Source organism: Athene cunicularia (genome assembly GCF_003259725.1).
Source record: "Athene cunicularia isolate RWA chromosome 5 unlocalized genomic scaffold, athCun1 chr5_part1, whole genome shotgun sequence".
Lineage (NCBI taxonomy): Eukaryota > Metazoa > Chordata > Aves > Strigiformes > Strigidae > Athene > Athene cunicularia.
The window spans coordinates 27,107,981-27,124,517 of NW_020799101.1; the positions used below are offsets into that span (position 1 = coordinate 27,107,981).

Consider the following 16,537-nt stretch of genomic DNA (forward strand, 5'->3'; position numbering starts at 1 on the left):
CCCTCCCTTGACCTGCTGGCCACACTTCTCTTGATGCAGCCCAGGATAGGGTTGGCTTTCTGGGCTGCAGGCACACATTGCTGGCTCATGGTCAGTTTTCCAACAACTACTGCCTGCAAGTCCTTTTCTGCAGGGCTGCTCTCAGTCCACTTATCACCTAGCCTGTATTTGTGCTTGGGATTGCCCCGACCCATGTGCAGGACCTTGCACTTGGCCTTGTTGAACTTCATGAGGTTCACACAGGCCCACCTCTCAATGTAATGATTAACTCTTAGTGAACAAATACTCGAGACAGAATCCAATTTCAGCTACACACAGAGGTATTTTTTCTGACTTTCAGCAGGTAGTTGCCATTCGTGCAAGTTTCCTCACACATCTGTGTAATAATAGCTTTCGCTCCCATGGTACATCTAGGTACCACAACTGTCTGCCAGATGGAAATTCAAGTGCCAGTATGTGTATGTATTCATGGTACCGTTCACTACCTAAATAGTGCTACAAATTCTGCACACTTTGTTCACATAAGACTGTTGGTCTCTGCTGGTGTGACTATCAACAGTATCGCTGTTACAAAATGCTGAACCTTTTCTGATTTCCTGCTAGAGGTACTGTAAAGGGAGTAAGAAAAATACCCCAAAGATCAATATGATAAAAGATGGAATCAAATTAATTATTATGTGCATGTTTGTATATTTTTAATGATGCCCTGATCTTTTTAATGCTAAGAAGTGCTGTCTTGAGATTTTTTTGAGAAACAGGAAAAATATTTGTTAAAAACGCTATAAAACCACTACTGATCTAGTTCTCCTTTAGACCTCAGAAGATCAATGTGTTTATGAATCCAAATCATTGCAGACAAAATTTTGCACCTGCAGTTATGGTTGCCTGCAGTTCAGTTCGGTTTAAGTATCTACATCACTGATTGCATCTGTAAATTAAAAACATCTAAGTAATCTAAATTACAAGCACAAATAATTGCAGGTGCAGAACTCATGCAAACACAAAATGATCTCTGAAAGTTGGTCTTCTAAATCTCATTGTGAGTTATTCACTGTATCATGAACCTAGAGCCCTCTTGGGAGAGTCACTAATCTATATAATGACACTGAAACCTCTTGAATCTCATATTTAGCTAGCAGATGGGAAAGAATACATGTAGTCATATAACTCCCTAGGGATTAGGCATGGGGATATTGAAGACTATAACTTATTCCAATGAAGGCTAACATTAACTTGCAATCAAAAATTTCCTTCCTGAGCCACATTTTTTCTGATGGAATTAAAACAACTTAATGTTGTATTTTTATGAAGTCACAACCAATCTGAGTAGGACACACTCCCAGGGCAAGAACAGAAATTTTGCTCGTGTCATGATTTTTCATGTAATAAATCACAGCATCAGTTTAACACAGAGAAATTCTGTCAGTCTTTTCCAGAAAACACATCTAGTTATCCTCTCTATGATTTTTCTTTTTAGTGTCACAGATTTCTAAGCACACAGCTACAAAAATCTATTTTTTTCCCTAATATCAAAACTAAAAATGAATCATTTTCTTGCATTCTTTAGCTTCAATAGACGTAGGTGTGGAGCTACTTTAAAACAGTGACTGCTTCCTGTCATACCAGTTACAGCAGTACTGTTAGAAAAATGGGAGAATAAAACCCTTAAATTCTCTTCTAGTGTTTGAACAACTAAAACTCCTACTGAACAAATGAAGCATTCTGCCAGTTCTGACAATCCAAAATGCAATGAAGAATTTTTCTGTTTCAGAAGCTCTAGGCAAAGCTGTTTTGGCATGTCTGTAGCTTGTTCCTATTGCAAACAAAGGGGCAGCTAGAGGGAAAGTCTTTGGGGGAAGAAATGCTGTCAGTTGTAAGAAATGAGACATGTAGACCCATTCTACAGCCCAGCTAGTGATTACATGCAGGCAATTTTGTAAGAACCTAGACCAGCTGCCAGTGATAATAATGCTGCCATTTGCACTGATTTTAACAGGAACTACATCAAACAGACCAGCTTAAACCTTCTCAGAAGCATAGGCAAAATATATTTCGTTCTTTGGTGATGGGGGCCAGACTACAAGTGTTAAGAAGGAACAGGCAAAGGTGGCAGGGAGCCCTGCCGAGTGAGCATTGCTGCTCCTGCTGCTGGGTTGGCAGTGGTGGGAGCCAGCAGTGTGTGCTCCTCCTGGCAGGGTCCTGCCTCTCCGCCCGCCAGCAGCCACTATCCTCCCAGGTAGCCCGATTCCTCCCTCGGCAGCAGCAGCTAGCCCAGCTTCACAGGCCCCTGGCACTTGTAGACTAAAGTGGTGGAGGTGTGAGCATATCGACATTTTTTTTAAAATCCAGTTTAATTTAATACACATGAATCTATTACTCAAGCAGTACATGGTAACGATGTACCACAGCTAATTAATTTGTAATCATCTTGGGAAAAAAAAAAGCCAGAACAAGATGTTATTTTTTTACACACAGAGAACTGCTGAAGCTATGTTGTGCATTACAATGCAAGGCTCCAATTTCACCTTCCTAGAATTTTTTTTAGGTGCTTGAGTATATAAAATACAGAAAGCATGTGAGAAATATGTAGTATAAGAGTGATCTAGACCCTCATTGACTAGAGAGAAATTCTGACGAAAGATTCCTTTTTTTCACTCTCATTTTTTGCTGCCATAGACACAATAAAGGAAGGAGAAGGTTTCATCTTTCCCTTTATTGAGGGATTTATATTTAAGTATGTCCTGTAACTCATATAAATTCAGAGTGCAGCATAGAAAGCCAAAAATTAGCAAGGATTTTGACCAAGAGATTGAGAGGTGATTAAAACTCATGGAAGAAAGACTCACTTCTCAGTAAGAATAACAAAGTCACATGGTTGATGGTTCATAATAACTTCATAATCTGACCCACATGCAGTAAATATGGTGAAGACTGTCATTTTGAATAAGTGAGGTAGATTGATGCTGATTATTAATCCATTTCTTGGCCAGTCTCATTGTTTCTAAGCCAGCTCCTCCACTGTTTAGTATTTTTCTGAAGTATCTTAATACCTTTCACTGTCAGTCCCTTCCTTTTTAACCAGTCCCTTTTCATACCCTGTTTTCTTAACTTGTTTGGGGGATTTCTTTCATGAATTGGTCTGCTTCTAGTATTCTTATAGCTGGACACTTGGTCTTCTTTTAGCATCAGTGGTACTACAGACACATGGTAACACATAATTCTGTATTACATTTACTTGCTGAGAAAAAAAAATGTTTTTTCTTAATTCCAATGTGTTGCAATGAAAGCTAAATGAAAAAAAATTAAATCTACTATGAAAATCAGTACCTAGTATTTAGTGCTTGTGTCTAAAATGGCAGATATCTGTATAGTAGACACAGAATAGATAAAGAAATATATCTGCATAATAGAAATTCAGAAGCCAACTTGGCTAAGTGTGTCATTGATAGCTTTATATGAAGTTCCTGTAGGGACATGTGTTTAACATTTGCAGTAGGATAATATACATAACATACGTCACAAGAAATAAGCTCTTTGGAGAGCAATAGAGTGTCCAAGTCTGGTTTTCTGTGAATGTGTCCAACTTTTAATATCTTTTCAAGTATGCCCGACTCTGTGCCTATTGCTCCTGAATAACACCCTGCCTTCCCTATGACATACCTCTTCAGCTGGGCAAACGGTTGTAGGCGCTGGGATTGAGGGTGAACTACATGTGTGAACTCGCTAGTGGCTTACTGCTCTCAAAATAAATGAATAAAATGTAAGTCCCTTTTTCTCAGTGGTAGGTAGTAATTTGTGCCTGCCTTCACTAATCACTTGCTAGTTTTTCTGAAACTTCTGGGAATTTAAAATCTTTTAAATCTCCAGCTAGGTCAACGTAAAGATTACTTCACACTAATAGCTATATTAAAGCAATATTGCCCTGTTTTCAATTGGTTTACTTTCTGTTAGTAATAAATTCACAATATGCTACATACCATGAGCTAAAAAGATACCTTTTTCCTGGTATAAATTAAACTCTAAGCAAATTTTATTACATTTAGACATATTTTCTTCCTATTTTTAAAGAACACCCACCCTTTTACCAAGCATGTCTTCAAAATTCCTTCCCTTTTTTGAAATAAAGCATTTTGTAAAATCAGAAAGTTGTGCATTTGTTTAATGTAGCTGACGTCATGAAACCCAGGTCTTTTATTTATACTTGGACTAGTGCAGAGGTAATGAAGGCAGAATTGGACCTAAGAGGTTTTTTGTTTCAATTATAAAACAATGCGGGTAAGAGAGTTGGATTTGACAGCAATAGAAGAAAGGGAATATTGTGTTCATGCCTTCAATCAGCTTTATTAGATCCTTAAAGGGAAAATTATGTGAAATAGGAAGAAAACAACAAACTAAGCAAGATCCCAATTTCAGTATAATTTGGAGAAAATAACTGATTTAGGTTGGTCATCTTGCCAGGGTGAATGACTCAAGGCTTCCAGACAAGAAATGGAAACCAGAAGGATAGCGAAAGCCTGAAAGAACAAATTGAGAAGATATGATTGACTGTAATGCTTCAAAATCAACTGCTGCAAAGATGAGCTTGGTCTGTTGCCCAGAACACAATTGAATGGTGATGTTCATTTAGACCCTTAACTCTGAAACAAAATAAGATGTAGCTGTGTTTCTGTTAGAGATTTACTTGTTCTTTCCAGTGTCTCTAGCTAGGGATATGATGTCACATCCTCTCTGTTCTATCACATGCTGCAGCGATTGCTGCTTGCTGTTCCATAATTTTTCTGAACACCAGTTTTCTGAAGGAAGGCCTGAATCCAGGTGATGATATCTTTCAAATGTGAAATGTCATCACCATTCATTAGGTGACTTTGAAAAACTTTAGACACAGTGTGCAAGTAGGCTAACTCAGTGTTACTGAGCATGCTAAGTGACAGAAACTTGAATGGCTTTGTCAGAAAATACATACTTAGCATGCTAATTTTTGAAAATTAAGTAAAAAACCTCATTCTGCAAAGATTTCAAATAATTGTATCTGTAATAGGCAGAATTTGTAAAGCAATAATTGGAAAAGTTGGGGGCAGCTTGTTCTCCACCTCAGGTACAAAAGGAAGAAACTATGCTTTATGTAAAAAACTAGTCAGTTGACAATAGGCAGTGATGAGATGGGATTGTCTTCTACTTCCTCCTTGCCTTTATTCCTTTCATCTCACTGGCTGTGCTTACTAACCTTTTTTCTGTTTCTATTTCAAATGAAGAAAAAAAAAAACAAAACTAAACCACAGTTCATAATTAAATACTGAGCTAGTTCTTACCATGTTTACTGAATTACATATTGCATATATGGATGTATATCCTCAAAGTTTTCATGTGTTTTTAGATTTCTAAACTTAATGTGTTCGACAGGAATAGACTTTAACTCCTTCCTGTCTTTTATGATGAGATTTGGCTCCACAGAGAGGAGTAAAGCAGTGAAACCCAGTTACAGATCCCGTAAAATTTTAGGGATTCACAGAGCCATGGATATAGTTGCTGAGCTCTGTGGATTCTCCTAGTGCACAGTAGATATTCCTCCAGTAGAAAATCTTCAGTGTTGACCTTACACCTGCAATAAGCAGATCAGCTTGGCATGACACACACAGTGATGTCTTTGCACAGATATCTTTGCCGCAGAGTGACTGACCTGGCAAAGAGGGCTTTAAACCAGGAACCACAAGGGAAGGGAGAAAGGTATCACAGTTCCAAGGGACTAATGAACAAGGAACACAAAATGAACAAAACAGGGCTTAAGTAGCATCACCTCAAGCACTTGCATGTAAGCAAGGAAGTCTCTCCAAGTGCCTGCACACTAAGGCATGCAGCATGGGAAGTCAACACGTGGAATTAGACATCTGTGTGCAGGTGCAGGGCTGGGATCTTGCTGGGATTCCAGAGATGCGATGGGTGGCTCGTGTGACTGGAGTGCTGCAGTGGAGGGATACAGACTTTAGGATGGACAAGCCAGGAACAGGAGGAGGAGGAGTTGCCCTTTATGGGAGAAAGCAGCTGCTCTGCCTGAGGGTGAATGATGAGAGTTTATGGGTAAAGATTAAAGAGCAGACCAATACTGGTGACTTCATAGTGGGTGTCTACTATGGGCTACCTGACCAGGAAGAACAAGTGGAGGAGGCCCTCTACAGACAGCTAGAAGCAGCCTTGCATTTGCAGACCCTGATCCTCATGGGGACTTCAACCACCTTGATACCTCCTAGAGGGTCAACATAGCAGGGCATAAGCAATGCAAGAGGTTACTGGAGAGCATTAATGATACCGCTTGACACAGTGAAAGAGGAGCCAATGAGGAAAGGTACTCTCTTGGACCTCATACTCACAAATAAGGAAGGCCTCATTGGGGATGTGAAGGTCAAATGGAGCCTTGATTGTTGTGACTGTGAGATGGTGGAGCTCAGGATCCTGAGGAGAGGGAGCAGGACAAAAAGCAAGATCACAGCTCTAAATTTCAGGGGAACAGACTGTAGCTTCTTCAGGGATCTGCTTGGAAAAGTCCCATGGTATGAGGCTCTGGAGGGAAGAAGAGTCCAGGAAACCTGCATAGTATTCAAGGATCACCTCCATTCAAGAGAATTCCATCCCAACACACAGGAGGTCAAGAAAAAATGCCGAGGCCTGTGTGGTTGAGCAAGGAGCTCCTGGCAATACTCAGACATGAAAAGAGAGTATACAGAAGGTAGAATCAGGGACAGGAATGTGAGAGGAGTATAGAGGCTGTCTGAGCATGCAGAGACATGGTTAGGAAAGCCAAAGCCCACCTGAAGGTGAACTTGGTGAGGAATGTCAAGGGCAACAGTAAGGGCTTCTGTAAGTAAGTATCTAAGTGGTAAAAGAAAGACTCAGGAAAATGTGAGACTGCTGCTGAATGGGGCAAAGGCCCTGGTGACACAGGACATGGAAAAATCTTAAATACTGAATGCCACCTTCACCTCAGTTTTTAGTAGCAAGACCAGCCTTCAGAAATCCAAAGCTCTGGAGAGAGGGGGAAGGTCTGGCATAAGACTTACCCCTCATGGAAGAGAATCAGGTTAGAGAATACTTAAGCACTCTTAACATACATAAGTCCATAAGCCCCGATGGAATACACCCACAAGCGCTGGGGGCACTAGCTGATACCATTGCAAGGTCGCTCTCAATTGTCTTTAAATGAGCATGGCAACTGGGAGAGGTTCCTGGGGACCGGAGGAAAGCAAATGTCACTCCTATCTTCAAAAAGGGCAAGGAGGAGGATCCAGGGAAGCTGATGAAGCAACTAATTCTGGAAACCATTTCCAGGCACATGAAGGGCAAGGCAACAACTGGGAGCAATCATCATGGATTCATAAAGAGGAAGTCATGCTTGACCAACGCAATAACTGTCTATGATTAAATGACTGGCTTGGTACATGAGAGGACAGCAGTGGACATTGCCTACCCAGACTTCAGTAGGGCTTTCAACAGTGTCCTGTAAGATCCTCATAGAGAAGTTATTGAAGAATGGACTGGATGAACAGACAGTGAGGTGGATTGGAAACTGGCTGAATGGCCAGGTCCAGGGAGCAGTGATTAGTCGTATGAAGTCCAGCTGGAGACCAGTAACTAGAGATGCACCCCAATGGTCAATACTGGATCTAACATCTTCATTAATGGTCCAAATGATGAAGCAAAGTGTACCCTCAGCAAGTTGCTGGTAATACAAAACTGGGAGGAGTGGCTGATAGACCAGAGTGTTGTACTGCCATTCACACTGGAGAAATGGTCTGACAGGAACCTCATGAAGTTCAACAAGGGGAAGTGTGAAGTGCTACACCTGTGGAGGAACAATCCCATGCACCAGTATTATACTGGGGCCAACCATCTGGAAAGCAGATTTGCAAAAAGGGACCTTGGGATCCTTATGGACACCAAGTTGAACATGAGCCAGCAATATGCCCTGCAGCCAGAAGGGCTACTGGTATCCTGGGCTGTATCAGGAGGAGTGTTGCCAGGAGGTTGAGGAAGGGAATCCTTCCACTCTACTCAGCACCGGTGAGGCCACAACTAGAGTGTTGGGTCCAGTTCTGGGCTCCCCAGTACATGAGAGACATGAACATACTGCCAAGAGTCCAGCAAAGGTCCACTAAGATGATTAAGGGACTGGAGCATCTTTCATATGAAGAAAGGCTGAAAGAGCTGAGACTGTTCTGCCTGGAGGAGACAAGGCTTGGGGGGAATCTCATCAGTGTGCACAAATACCTAAAGGAAGGGTGCAAAGAGGATGGAGTCCAGATCTATTCAGTGTTGCCCAGTGACAGGACCAGAGACAGTGGGCACAAACTGAAACATAGGGGGGTCCATCTGAACATCAAGAAACACTTTTTTACTGTGAGGGTGACTGAGCCCTGGCACAGGTTGTCCAGAGATGTGGAGTCTCCCTTCTTGGAGATATTCAAAAGCTGGACATGATCCTGGGCAACTGGCTGTAGGAAGCCCTGCTTCAGCAAGTGTTTGGACCAGATGATCTCAAGGTCCCTTCCATCCTCAGCCCTTCAGTGATTCAGAAGCAATGGATAACTGGTTTTCTTATTTTCAGTTCCCATTTCTCTAGAATTTTCAAGCAATCCACTGCCTGGTCTGCTTATCATCTGAATTGCTGGTATTTCAACACTGAGCTGTGATAGAATGGTGGATTACTCTTTAGAAGTGATTACCTGCCTTGCAAGATTGCTGAGATGGCAGATCTGTTGCTCAAATTCCTGGTATATCCTTCCCCTCCACATTCTCTCTGAAAAGTTTTTCCTGAGATCCTCAGAGACCATGAGAATGTTACAAGGCTCATATATTCAATAAGTGCATACATTCGAGTATACAAGCAGGCAACCTGGAAAAAGCAACCTGTACTGTTGTGTAAGTCTAGTTAACACTACTGTGTGGTTTTAGAACTGAATTATTGCTTTACACTGCATATTTCTCTGCTTATCTATCTTTTACTAATGAGAAAATCTGGATTAAGCTTGGGTCTCACTTTCTGGTAATCAGAGCTACAATGGTGAGTAAAGCAGTGGAGCAATTTTCATTTCCCAATTCCAATCGTGCCAGAGTACTAGAAATTCCAAACAGAATGCCTGTTTTAGATATGCCTACAGTGTTTTAGACTGAGCTGAAAGGAAGAAAGTGTTTATAGGGATCTGTGTTCCTGTGGCTGATCTTACTTGGATCTCAGTTTCAGTTTGAACTCACATTAAACTGTGTGAATCACTTGCTTAAAGTTATTCAACACTTCAATAGCTCACTGAATCAGCAGGAATATACTCTGAATAGGTATGAACAGTTAAACACCAAGACTGGATCCAGTGTATCTATAGTTATATCTATAGATATCTACAGTTATATCCATATCTATGTGGATAGATACAGATATATGTATGTATGTATGTATGTATACATATTTATGTTTGGAAAATGAGACTTCAGGGAAATTGAAACATCTGATGACTCAACTGAATTTCTGAAATCTACCCAAGGACCTTCAGTGTTTTGTCATGAAACCTTCATTGTATAAAATGCTCAAAGTTTCCTTTTATCATGGACTGGAATTCATAACTTGCTTACTTCAGAGGAAGGATAAGTGATATTACCACTCTGGAGCATCTTACAAAGCCTAAATTATTTCATTTATATTGAAGCATCTTAAGACGAGAACTCCAGAGAAACATTAGAAGAAGAGTGGAAAAAAATGGTTTAGAATTTGTGGTATTTTACATTCACATGGGAATGTGAATTTAATTGTTTTCCTTTGACGTTCATAGGATAACTACAGGAGAATCTGTTGATGTGATGACTCTTCCACACCCTGCAAAGATATTCCAAGTAATAGGCTGGTTTAGAAACATAGTCACCACCTTTCAACATCACCACCTTTCAACATTTTTAAAAGACACAAATGCTTTGCTTTAAGTTATTTCTTTTGTAGACAGAATCCTCTTACAATTCTGAAAGAAGTGTATAAACTCTGAAGATGGATAAGTTGTAAAATATACCCTTGTTGGCTGGCAAGGTAGCTTTTTGCTGATTGCATTAGATGCCTTTCTGAACTCTCCCTGTGCACTATCAAGGTTAATGTGGAGACCTAGAAGACAAGAACTATGTCTGGTTTTACCTCACCTGGGGATTTTGAGAACTACATGTCATTTAAAGTGTTCCCAAGACTCAGTGTTATGTATCTACATTGGCCTTGTAAGCAGAGCTCAGGCTGCCTGAAAATGCCATGTGTGTTTGTAGCAGGCTGTATATATATATATGAAATGCAGGCTGTATACATATATATATATATGAAATTTAGATGATGCAAAGCAAAGCACTGCAACAAGTGGATCTTTGGCTTCAGACCAGTTCCAGAAGTCAGCAGCTATTGTAAACTTGGGTGTTTATGGAGCCAGGCAAGAGGGGCAAGGACCTGAATGAGTATAGTGGCAAGATATTGCCCAAACATTCTGTTATGGCTCTGTGAATAGCTAACTTGTGTTAAAACTAAGTTGTAAAAAAAACCCTTCATCTATTTTGAGACATATTTAAAACTAAACTTTAAAAGATGCCTTATCCTAGCATCTGAAGAAGAGCATCCATGTTTTTTGGATGCAACTTGCTGAAGTCACAGTTTGTTCAAAATCTGTATTTTGTGACTTCAATATTTAATATTGTCACTGCTATATCAAAAAATTAAAACAAGGAAATAATACTTCCTCTTCATTGTCAAAACAGTTCCTCTTCCTTTAAATACAATTTCTTGTCTACTCGGAAAAAATGGATTGAATTATTACTTACTCATTGCTGATGTTTTGATATTATCTCACCAGCACATAGTAGAATTGGTAACACATTAGTTACTTAACAAGTAAGCAAAGAGTATCATTATTTATCTGTATGCTTGGAAATGCTGAAAGGTTAGTTGCTTTACTCAAAAGTGAAAATATAATTGGTAGCATGGTAGTGATATATTGTTTATCCATACAGAAATAATTTCTTTTTTTCTTCAATAGATTGTTTGGCTTCTACAAAGGAATATTTCCTCCCATCTTGGCTGAGACACCCAAAAGGGCAGTGAAGGTAAAAACCCTGTACTTTCTTCTTTAAAAATACGAGTAAGGACAGTGACAGCAAAATATTTTATTTCTCCCCTGCTGATTGACATTGGAATCTTAAACTTATTTGGCATATTAATCGTCTGATTTTTACTAGGAAGAAACTGTCCTCTTGACAGAACAGTAAAAACTGTGCTTGATTAAGAAGTGTAGGATAAGCTTCTTAAATTCTAGGGTATTTTTGACTATATATAGTTACTGAAAAACAAATTACAATTAGTTTACATAATCAAAATTAATAAAATACTTTTTTCATAATCAAAATTAATAAAATACTTTAAGTGATATTTTAGCTTCACAATTAGCTCTGGTTTAGACATTTTGTTTTACTGAAAATGCCTAGCAACTTGCAAACCAACTAAGAATAGCATCATAAGTCAACAGAAGAAGCCATTAAAGAAGCCACTCCTAATAAGCACTTACTCTGTAACTTGAAGGAGATATATCCTCTTTGAAGTGGAGGTATATCCACTTCAAACCTATATCTGTAGGTTTGAAGTGCTGCCCAGAGTTTTCTTGTAAAGAGTGCTCTACTCCATACTCACATTTTTACAGATTGAACATAGTAATGGGTACAACTCTTCCTCATGCAAAGAACATTTTACTCCAGCTGTCTTAGAGTTGAAATAGCTGCTAGCCTATTAAAGTGGTTTTGTCAAATCAACATGTCAAATGTTGATCAGATTTTCTTTTATTATCTTTTATGTTAATTTGTAGAGCATTATTTTAGTAACATTCCTAAGCAAAATACATCAATACATCAATTTTTTGCAGTTGTCATAATCTTTTTAATTAAAACCTAGTAATTAAGCACCTCATCTTAAAGTTCTAAATCTACCAAAGCATCCATACTGTTATGAGCAAATATTTATTTATCTTTTACTTTAGAACTTCAAAGTTTCCCATAGTTGCAACAAATGTGTCAAAAAGCAGTTATTATACAGAATGTCTTGATTTTCCTTTCTTTCTTTTTTTGTTTCTTTCTAAAAAGGTTGCATATGATTATGGTTCTTAGTCTGCAATTAATCATTCACATTCCAATTCCTTTACAGAGGAATAATATTTGTATAAAGTGACAGGATGTGACCTTGTAACAGAATCCTAAAGGAGTTCTGGTAATGTCATCTTCTTGTTTGCATTGGCATTTTAGATGTAAACGACATATGTCACCTATCTCAAAATTACTTAATGCAACTAAGTTCTGTTTCATAGCAAAATGTCAGTGAAGAATAGGTGGATGATACTTGGAAGATTCTTAACAACTCCTTTTCTTTGGACTGTGATTTTTTTTCTGTCTCTCCATTTCATCTTTTTTGAAACAGGTCAAAGTCAACCTGATCATGCATTTTAGACTCCAGCATATATTTTGTTAAAATACAAACCTAGGTTTGGTTTTTCTCCTACCAATCTGAGTCATTCAAAAATCTTGAGACACTTTCTTTTGCTCAATTTGATTAAATTGGCTTAAAACCCACAATATTCAATATAATTATAGGATCATAGGAAGGTTTAAGTTGGAAGAGATCTCTGGAGGTCATCTAGTGAGCTTCCTGCTCAAGGCAGAGCTGACTTCATGGTTAGATCATGTCATTCAGATGCCTTGTCTAGTAGTCAAGCTCTGAAAATCTTCAAGGATGGAGACTGCAGCCTCTCTGTGCTCCTGCTCCAACACTTAATTGCCTTCACTGTGAAGAATTTTCCCTTTTATATCCAAACCAAATTCTTCTGTTGCAACTTTTGCTTATTGCCTCTGGTCCTTCTGTTGTGGACCTCTGAGGAAGTCAGACTTTGTCTTCTATATAACTTTTAGGTGGTGGAAGACAGGAATTAGGTCCCCTTAGCCTTCTTATATCCATGCTAAACAGACTCCATTCTCACAGCCTCTTGTACATCATAAGCTCACAGCTCCTCAAAATGTCTTACTGGTGCTCCCCCCTTAGTGGGATGCTTTTTACCTAATTCTTCGGCATTTATGTGAGGGCTCAGTAGTGTTTCTGCAACCATGAGAATCAGGTTTAAATGCTAAACATGTTTTTTAGTTAAATCCTTTAATTCTTTAATTGGTTACACTATTCCTTTAAATTTTTTGCTGTTCCTAGGACACTAGGAGACTTCAGCCAAATTCTGCATTAGAAGAATTCAGTCACAGAATAGGGCATGACAGTTATGTCCTTGTAAGAAGCTGGATACTGAAGCAATTTAATGTGAGATACACAATTTCTAACATGCAAAGTGGAGCTTGCACCCATGCTTGACCTGAAGAGAATCCAGCTTGTCTCAAATTTCCACTAACCTTATTTGGATATGACCCCAACAGAAAAGTCACTGCTTCATTTGGCTCCCTCTCCACCTTTTATTCTTCTAATAGTTTTCCTCATTTTAACAGGCCCCAAGATGTCCCTTGTCCACTACCAAACTGACTAGTGAGATTTAAGAGGAACACTATGTCCATGACTATGGTTCTGAGACTTGAGAAAGCACAAAAGGTAGAGAGGCAATTTCTAGGTTCCAGCTTCGTTTGTGTTTGCAATTAGTTTTTTTTAAAACTTCTAGTTATATTGTCTTGTATATCTCATAAAAATGTATAGAGAATGGACAAGGGAGATCTTGTACTAAGAAGAAGTTTTCTTGTGCTACTGGTATATTGTCTTTATCTGGTGTTAATATTTGCAAATAAAAATAAAGCTGCTCAAATGAAGTTATTTAGCCCCAGTTATTCAGCTAAACGTTGAAGGTACAGCTCCCCTTTTAGTCAACTACATTCTCATGTCTGTCTTGCTATTTCTTTTTTTTCTCTCTCTTTATTTCCCTTCTAAAAAGAAAGCTGGTATTTCTGGAACACGAAAAGTCAAAGTTTATAACTTTATGTTAGATTGAACTTGGAGGAAAGAAGTGATGATGCCAGTACAATGGTTAACAGATGAACTTTTGGGGCAAATTTATATTGTTCATGTGTTCCCAGACATCTTGTTTCAAGCATATATCTTTACCTTAGAGTTATTGAGACATCTGGTAAGTACTTCGGCTATTTTCTGTGTAAGTTGAATTAAAGTGTATCTTTGCCAGATGGACAATATTGGTTATTATATACACAAAAGCATGTTTTAAATACATTTATTCAGAGATATATTTTTTGCACAAAGCTATTAACTTAGTACAACTGTAGAGAAAAAGACAAATTAAAAAAAAAAAAATTTGGGTGGATACGCATGATATAAATCCATATGATATAGCTCAATACTTTTTTCTGAAATTGTATATATACTACCTACACTGGTACACCCAACAAAGTTTATATAAAGTTTTATTGCTATTGATTTGTTTTCTTTAAGAAATTATATAAAGCATAGTTACTATTAAGTAGATATTTTATTTATGACTCTAGGAAGCTTTTGATTTTTAAGGTAACATTTTTAAGACCAAAAAATTGCTAGGTAATGTATTTCTGACTTTATTACAACCGTTTTACAGATCTGTAACACTATGGAAAACATTAAGGAATACCAGAAATTCCATTAAAGGTTAGGAGGGTAACAATGAGTAGAAAGATGCTGGAGAGAGAATAAAGCAAACTTTATCACAGTAAGAAATTAATTTCATTCAGTGAAGTAACTCACCCACCCACAATTGACACTTTCTCAGAGACCTATAAAATGGCTCCAGTTATCCAAAAAGGTAGACCTACAGTCTAAGTAACACTTCTACCTTTTCTGATTATTGGCAAGGCCAGTACAATTTTAAACATATTTGCAGGATGTTTGCATGATTAGTGTTCAATCTGTACACTATTTGGAGGGCAGTTAAAATCTGGGGCCCAAATCTAGGACCTTTTCTACAAAATTAGATAATAATTCCTACTGAGGGTAAAAAAAGTATCTATCCACTGGCCAGAGTATCAGTCCTTCAGTTTTAAGAATTTAACATACTAATTTTGCATTATGTATAAATATTCCCTCCTACTTTCAATGTGGTGTCATTATTAACACATTAACACCCAGTCCTCTGATGATTTTGCTGGGATTCTAGTGACTTTTCATTTGAAGCAGGTCTTGACTGAAAAATGTTATTGACTTTGCCATAGAACAGGGTTCTGAACAAGTTAAAATGACAATGTGGTGCTTATTACTTGTGTTCCTGTACACGTGGTTTATGGAAAAACTGTTTTGTTCTGATAGGTCTGTGGTAACTGAGCCCTGAGGTAACTGAGCTTGTCTTCTTTGGCTGAGACCCAGCACAGATCACCCAGTCTTTCTGTTTTGTCTGAAAAACTTACTCCTTTGCGTTTGTTACGATTCCCACATCTCTGTTGACCTCGCTTGCCATTGCCTTTCTCTCATGGTGAAACAGTTTGACTGTCACATGCATGGGCAGGTGCTATGTGGAGGGATGACAGCCTCATGTGTGGGAGTGAAATGCACAGACTTTCAGAGGATCCCACCTTCATTTCCGTCAGCTTGCTCTAAATTAAGCATTATCAGTCAGCTTTAGAAAGTAGCCGGGAAAGTCAGAGGTTCTAGTTATTTACTTTTGCTATACAGGGATGTGACAGCTCTTGCTGTAGTGGATTCTCACCTGCGCTGATGCAGTCTTGGTGAATCTGTGACAGGGTTTTGTTGTTTAGTCCCATAATACTGGACGTGCTGTCTAAAAGGCACTTTCCTTTTGCAGGCGAAGTTGTGAATACTTCTTGGACAAATTACAGGGCTCACAAATAGTGAACCATAGCTGCAGACCTTGCGTTGTTCCATGTGTGAAAATTATGTGGAATAACACTCCAATATCTTTGGTTTTAGCTGGAAATCAGATACCTACTCTTTATAACCGGTAAAATTTTCTGCTGTCCTTATTCCTTATGCTAGAAGATCATTTTCACTGCCTTCAGAATTGTCTTACATGGCATCAACCTGAAGTGCTTTTTCAGTGGCTTCAGCAACATATTCACAGAATATAAATGCAAAACAATATGGGACTTGGGGAGATTTACTGTACATGGAAGCACTGGACCAGAAAGGATCCCTTCAGTCAGCAAGTCTAGTCCTCTGCTGTTCTATAATCTCCTTCATAAATTTATCAAACTCCCCCTTACAAGTGATTAATATTTTTTCCCTGCTATTCTTATTGGAAAACTATTGCAGGACCCCACTCCTCTGCTTGTAAGAATGCTTCATCAGATCTCAAACCACACTCTATTTATGACTAGTTTTTACTTCTATACCAAATGACTTTATGTTACATTTCTTTCCTTTCCTTTTCATTCTCTTGCAGCCTCTCTTCTGCTAGACTGAATGAGGCAAGCATTTATTCTTCTTCAGTCTTCATTCTAATCATAAATTTTAAGTTCTTTTTATGGTCCTGCTAGCTCTGTTTTGAATATGCTGTAGTCTGAATTCATC

General features: G+C 38.5%; 1 protein-coding gene across 1 annotated transcript in view; it reads left to right on the top strand.

Annotated features, from left to right (window-relative positions):
• Positions 1 to 16,537, top strand: part of SLC25A21 (solute carrier family 25 member 21) — a 140,590-nt gene that overhangs the window by 97,771 nt on the left and 26,282 nt on the right. Inside the window, exon 4 of the mRNA XM_026849780.1 lies at positions 11,043 to 11,109. Within this exon, the coding sequence (XP_026705581.1) occupies positions 11,043 to 11,109 (67 nt within the window). The remainder of the gene's footprint in view (positions 1 to 11,042; positions 11,110 to 16,537) is intronic.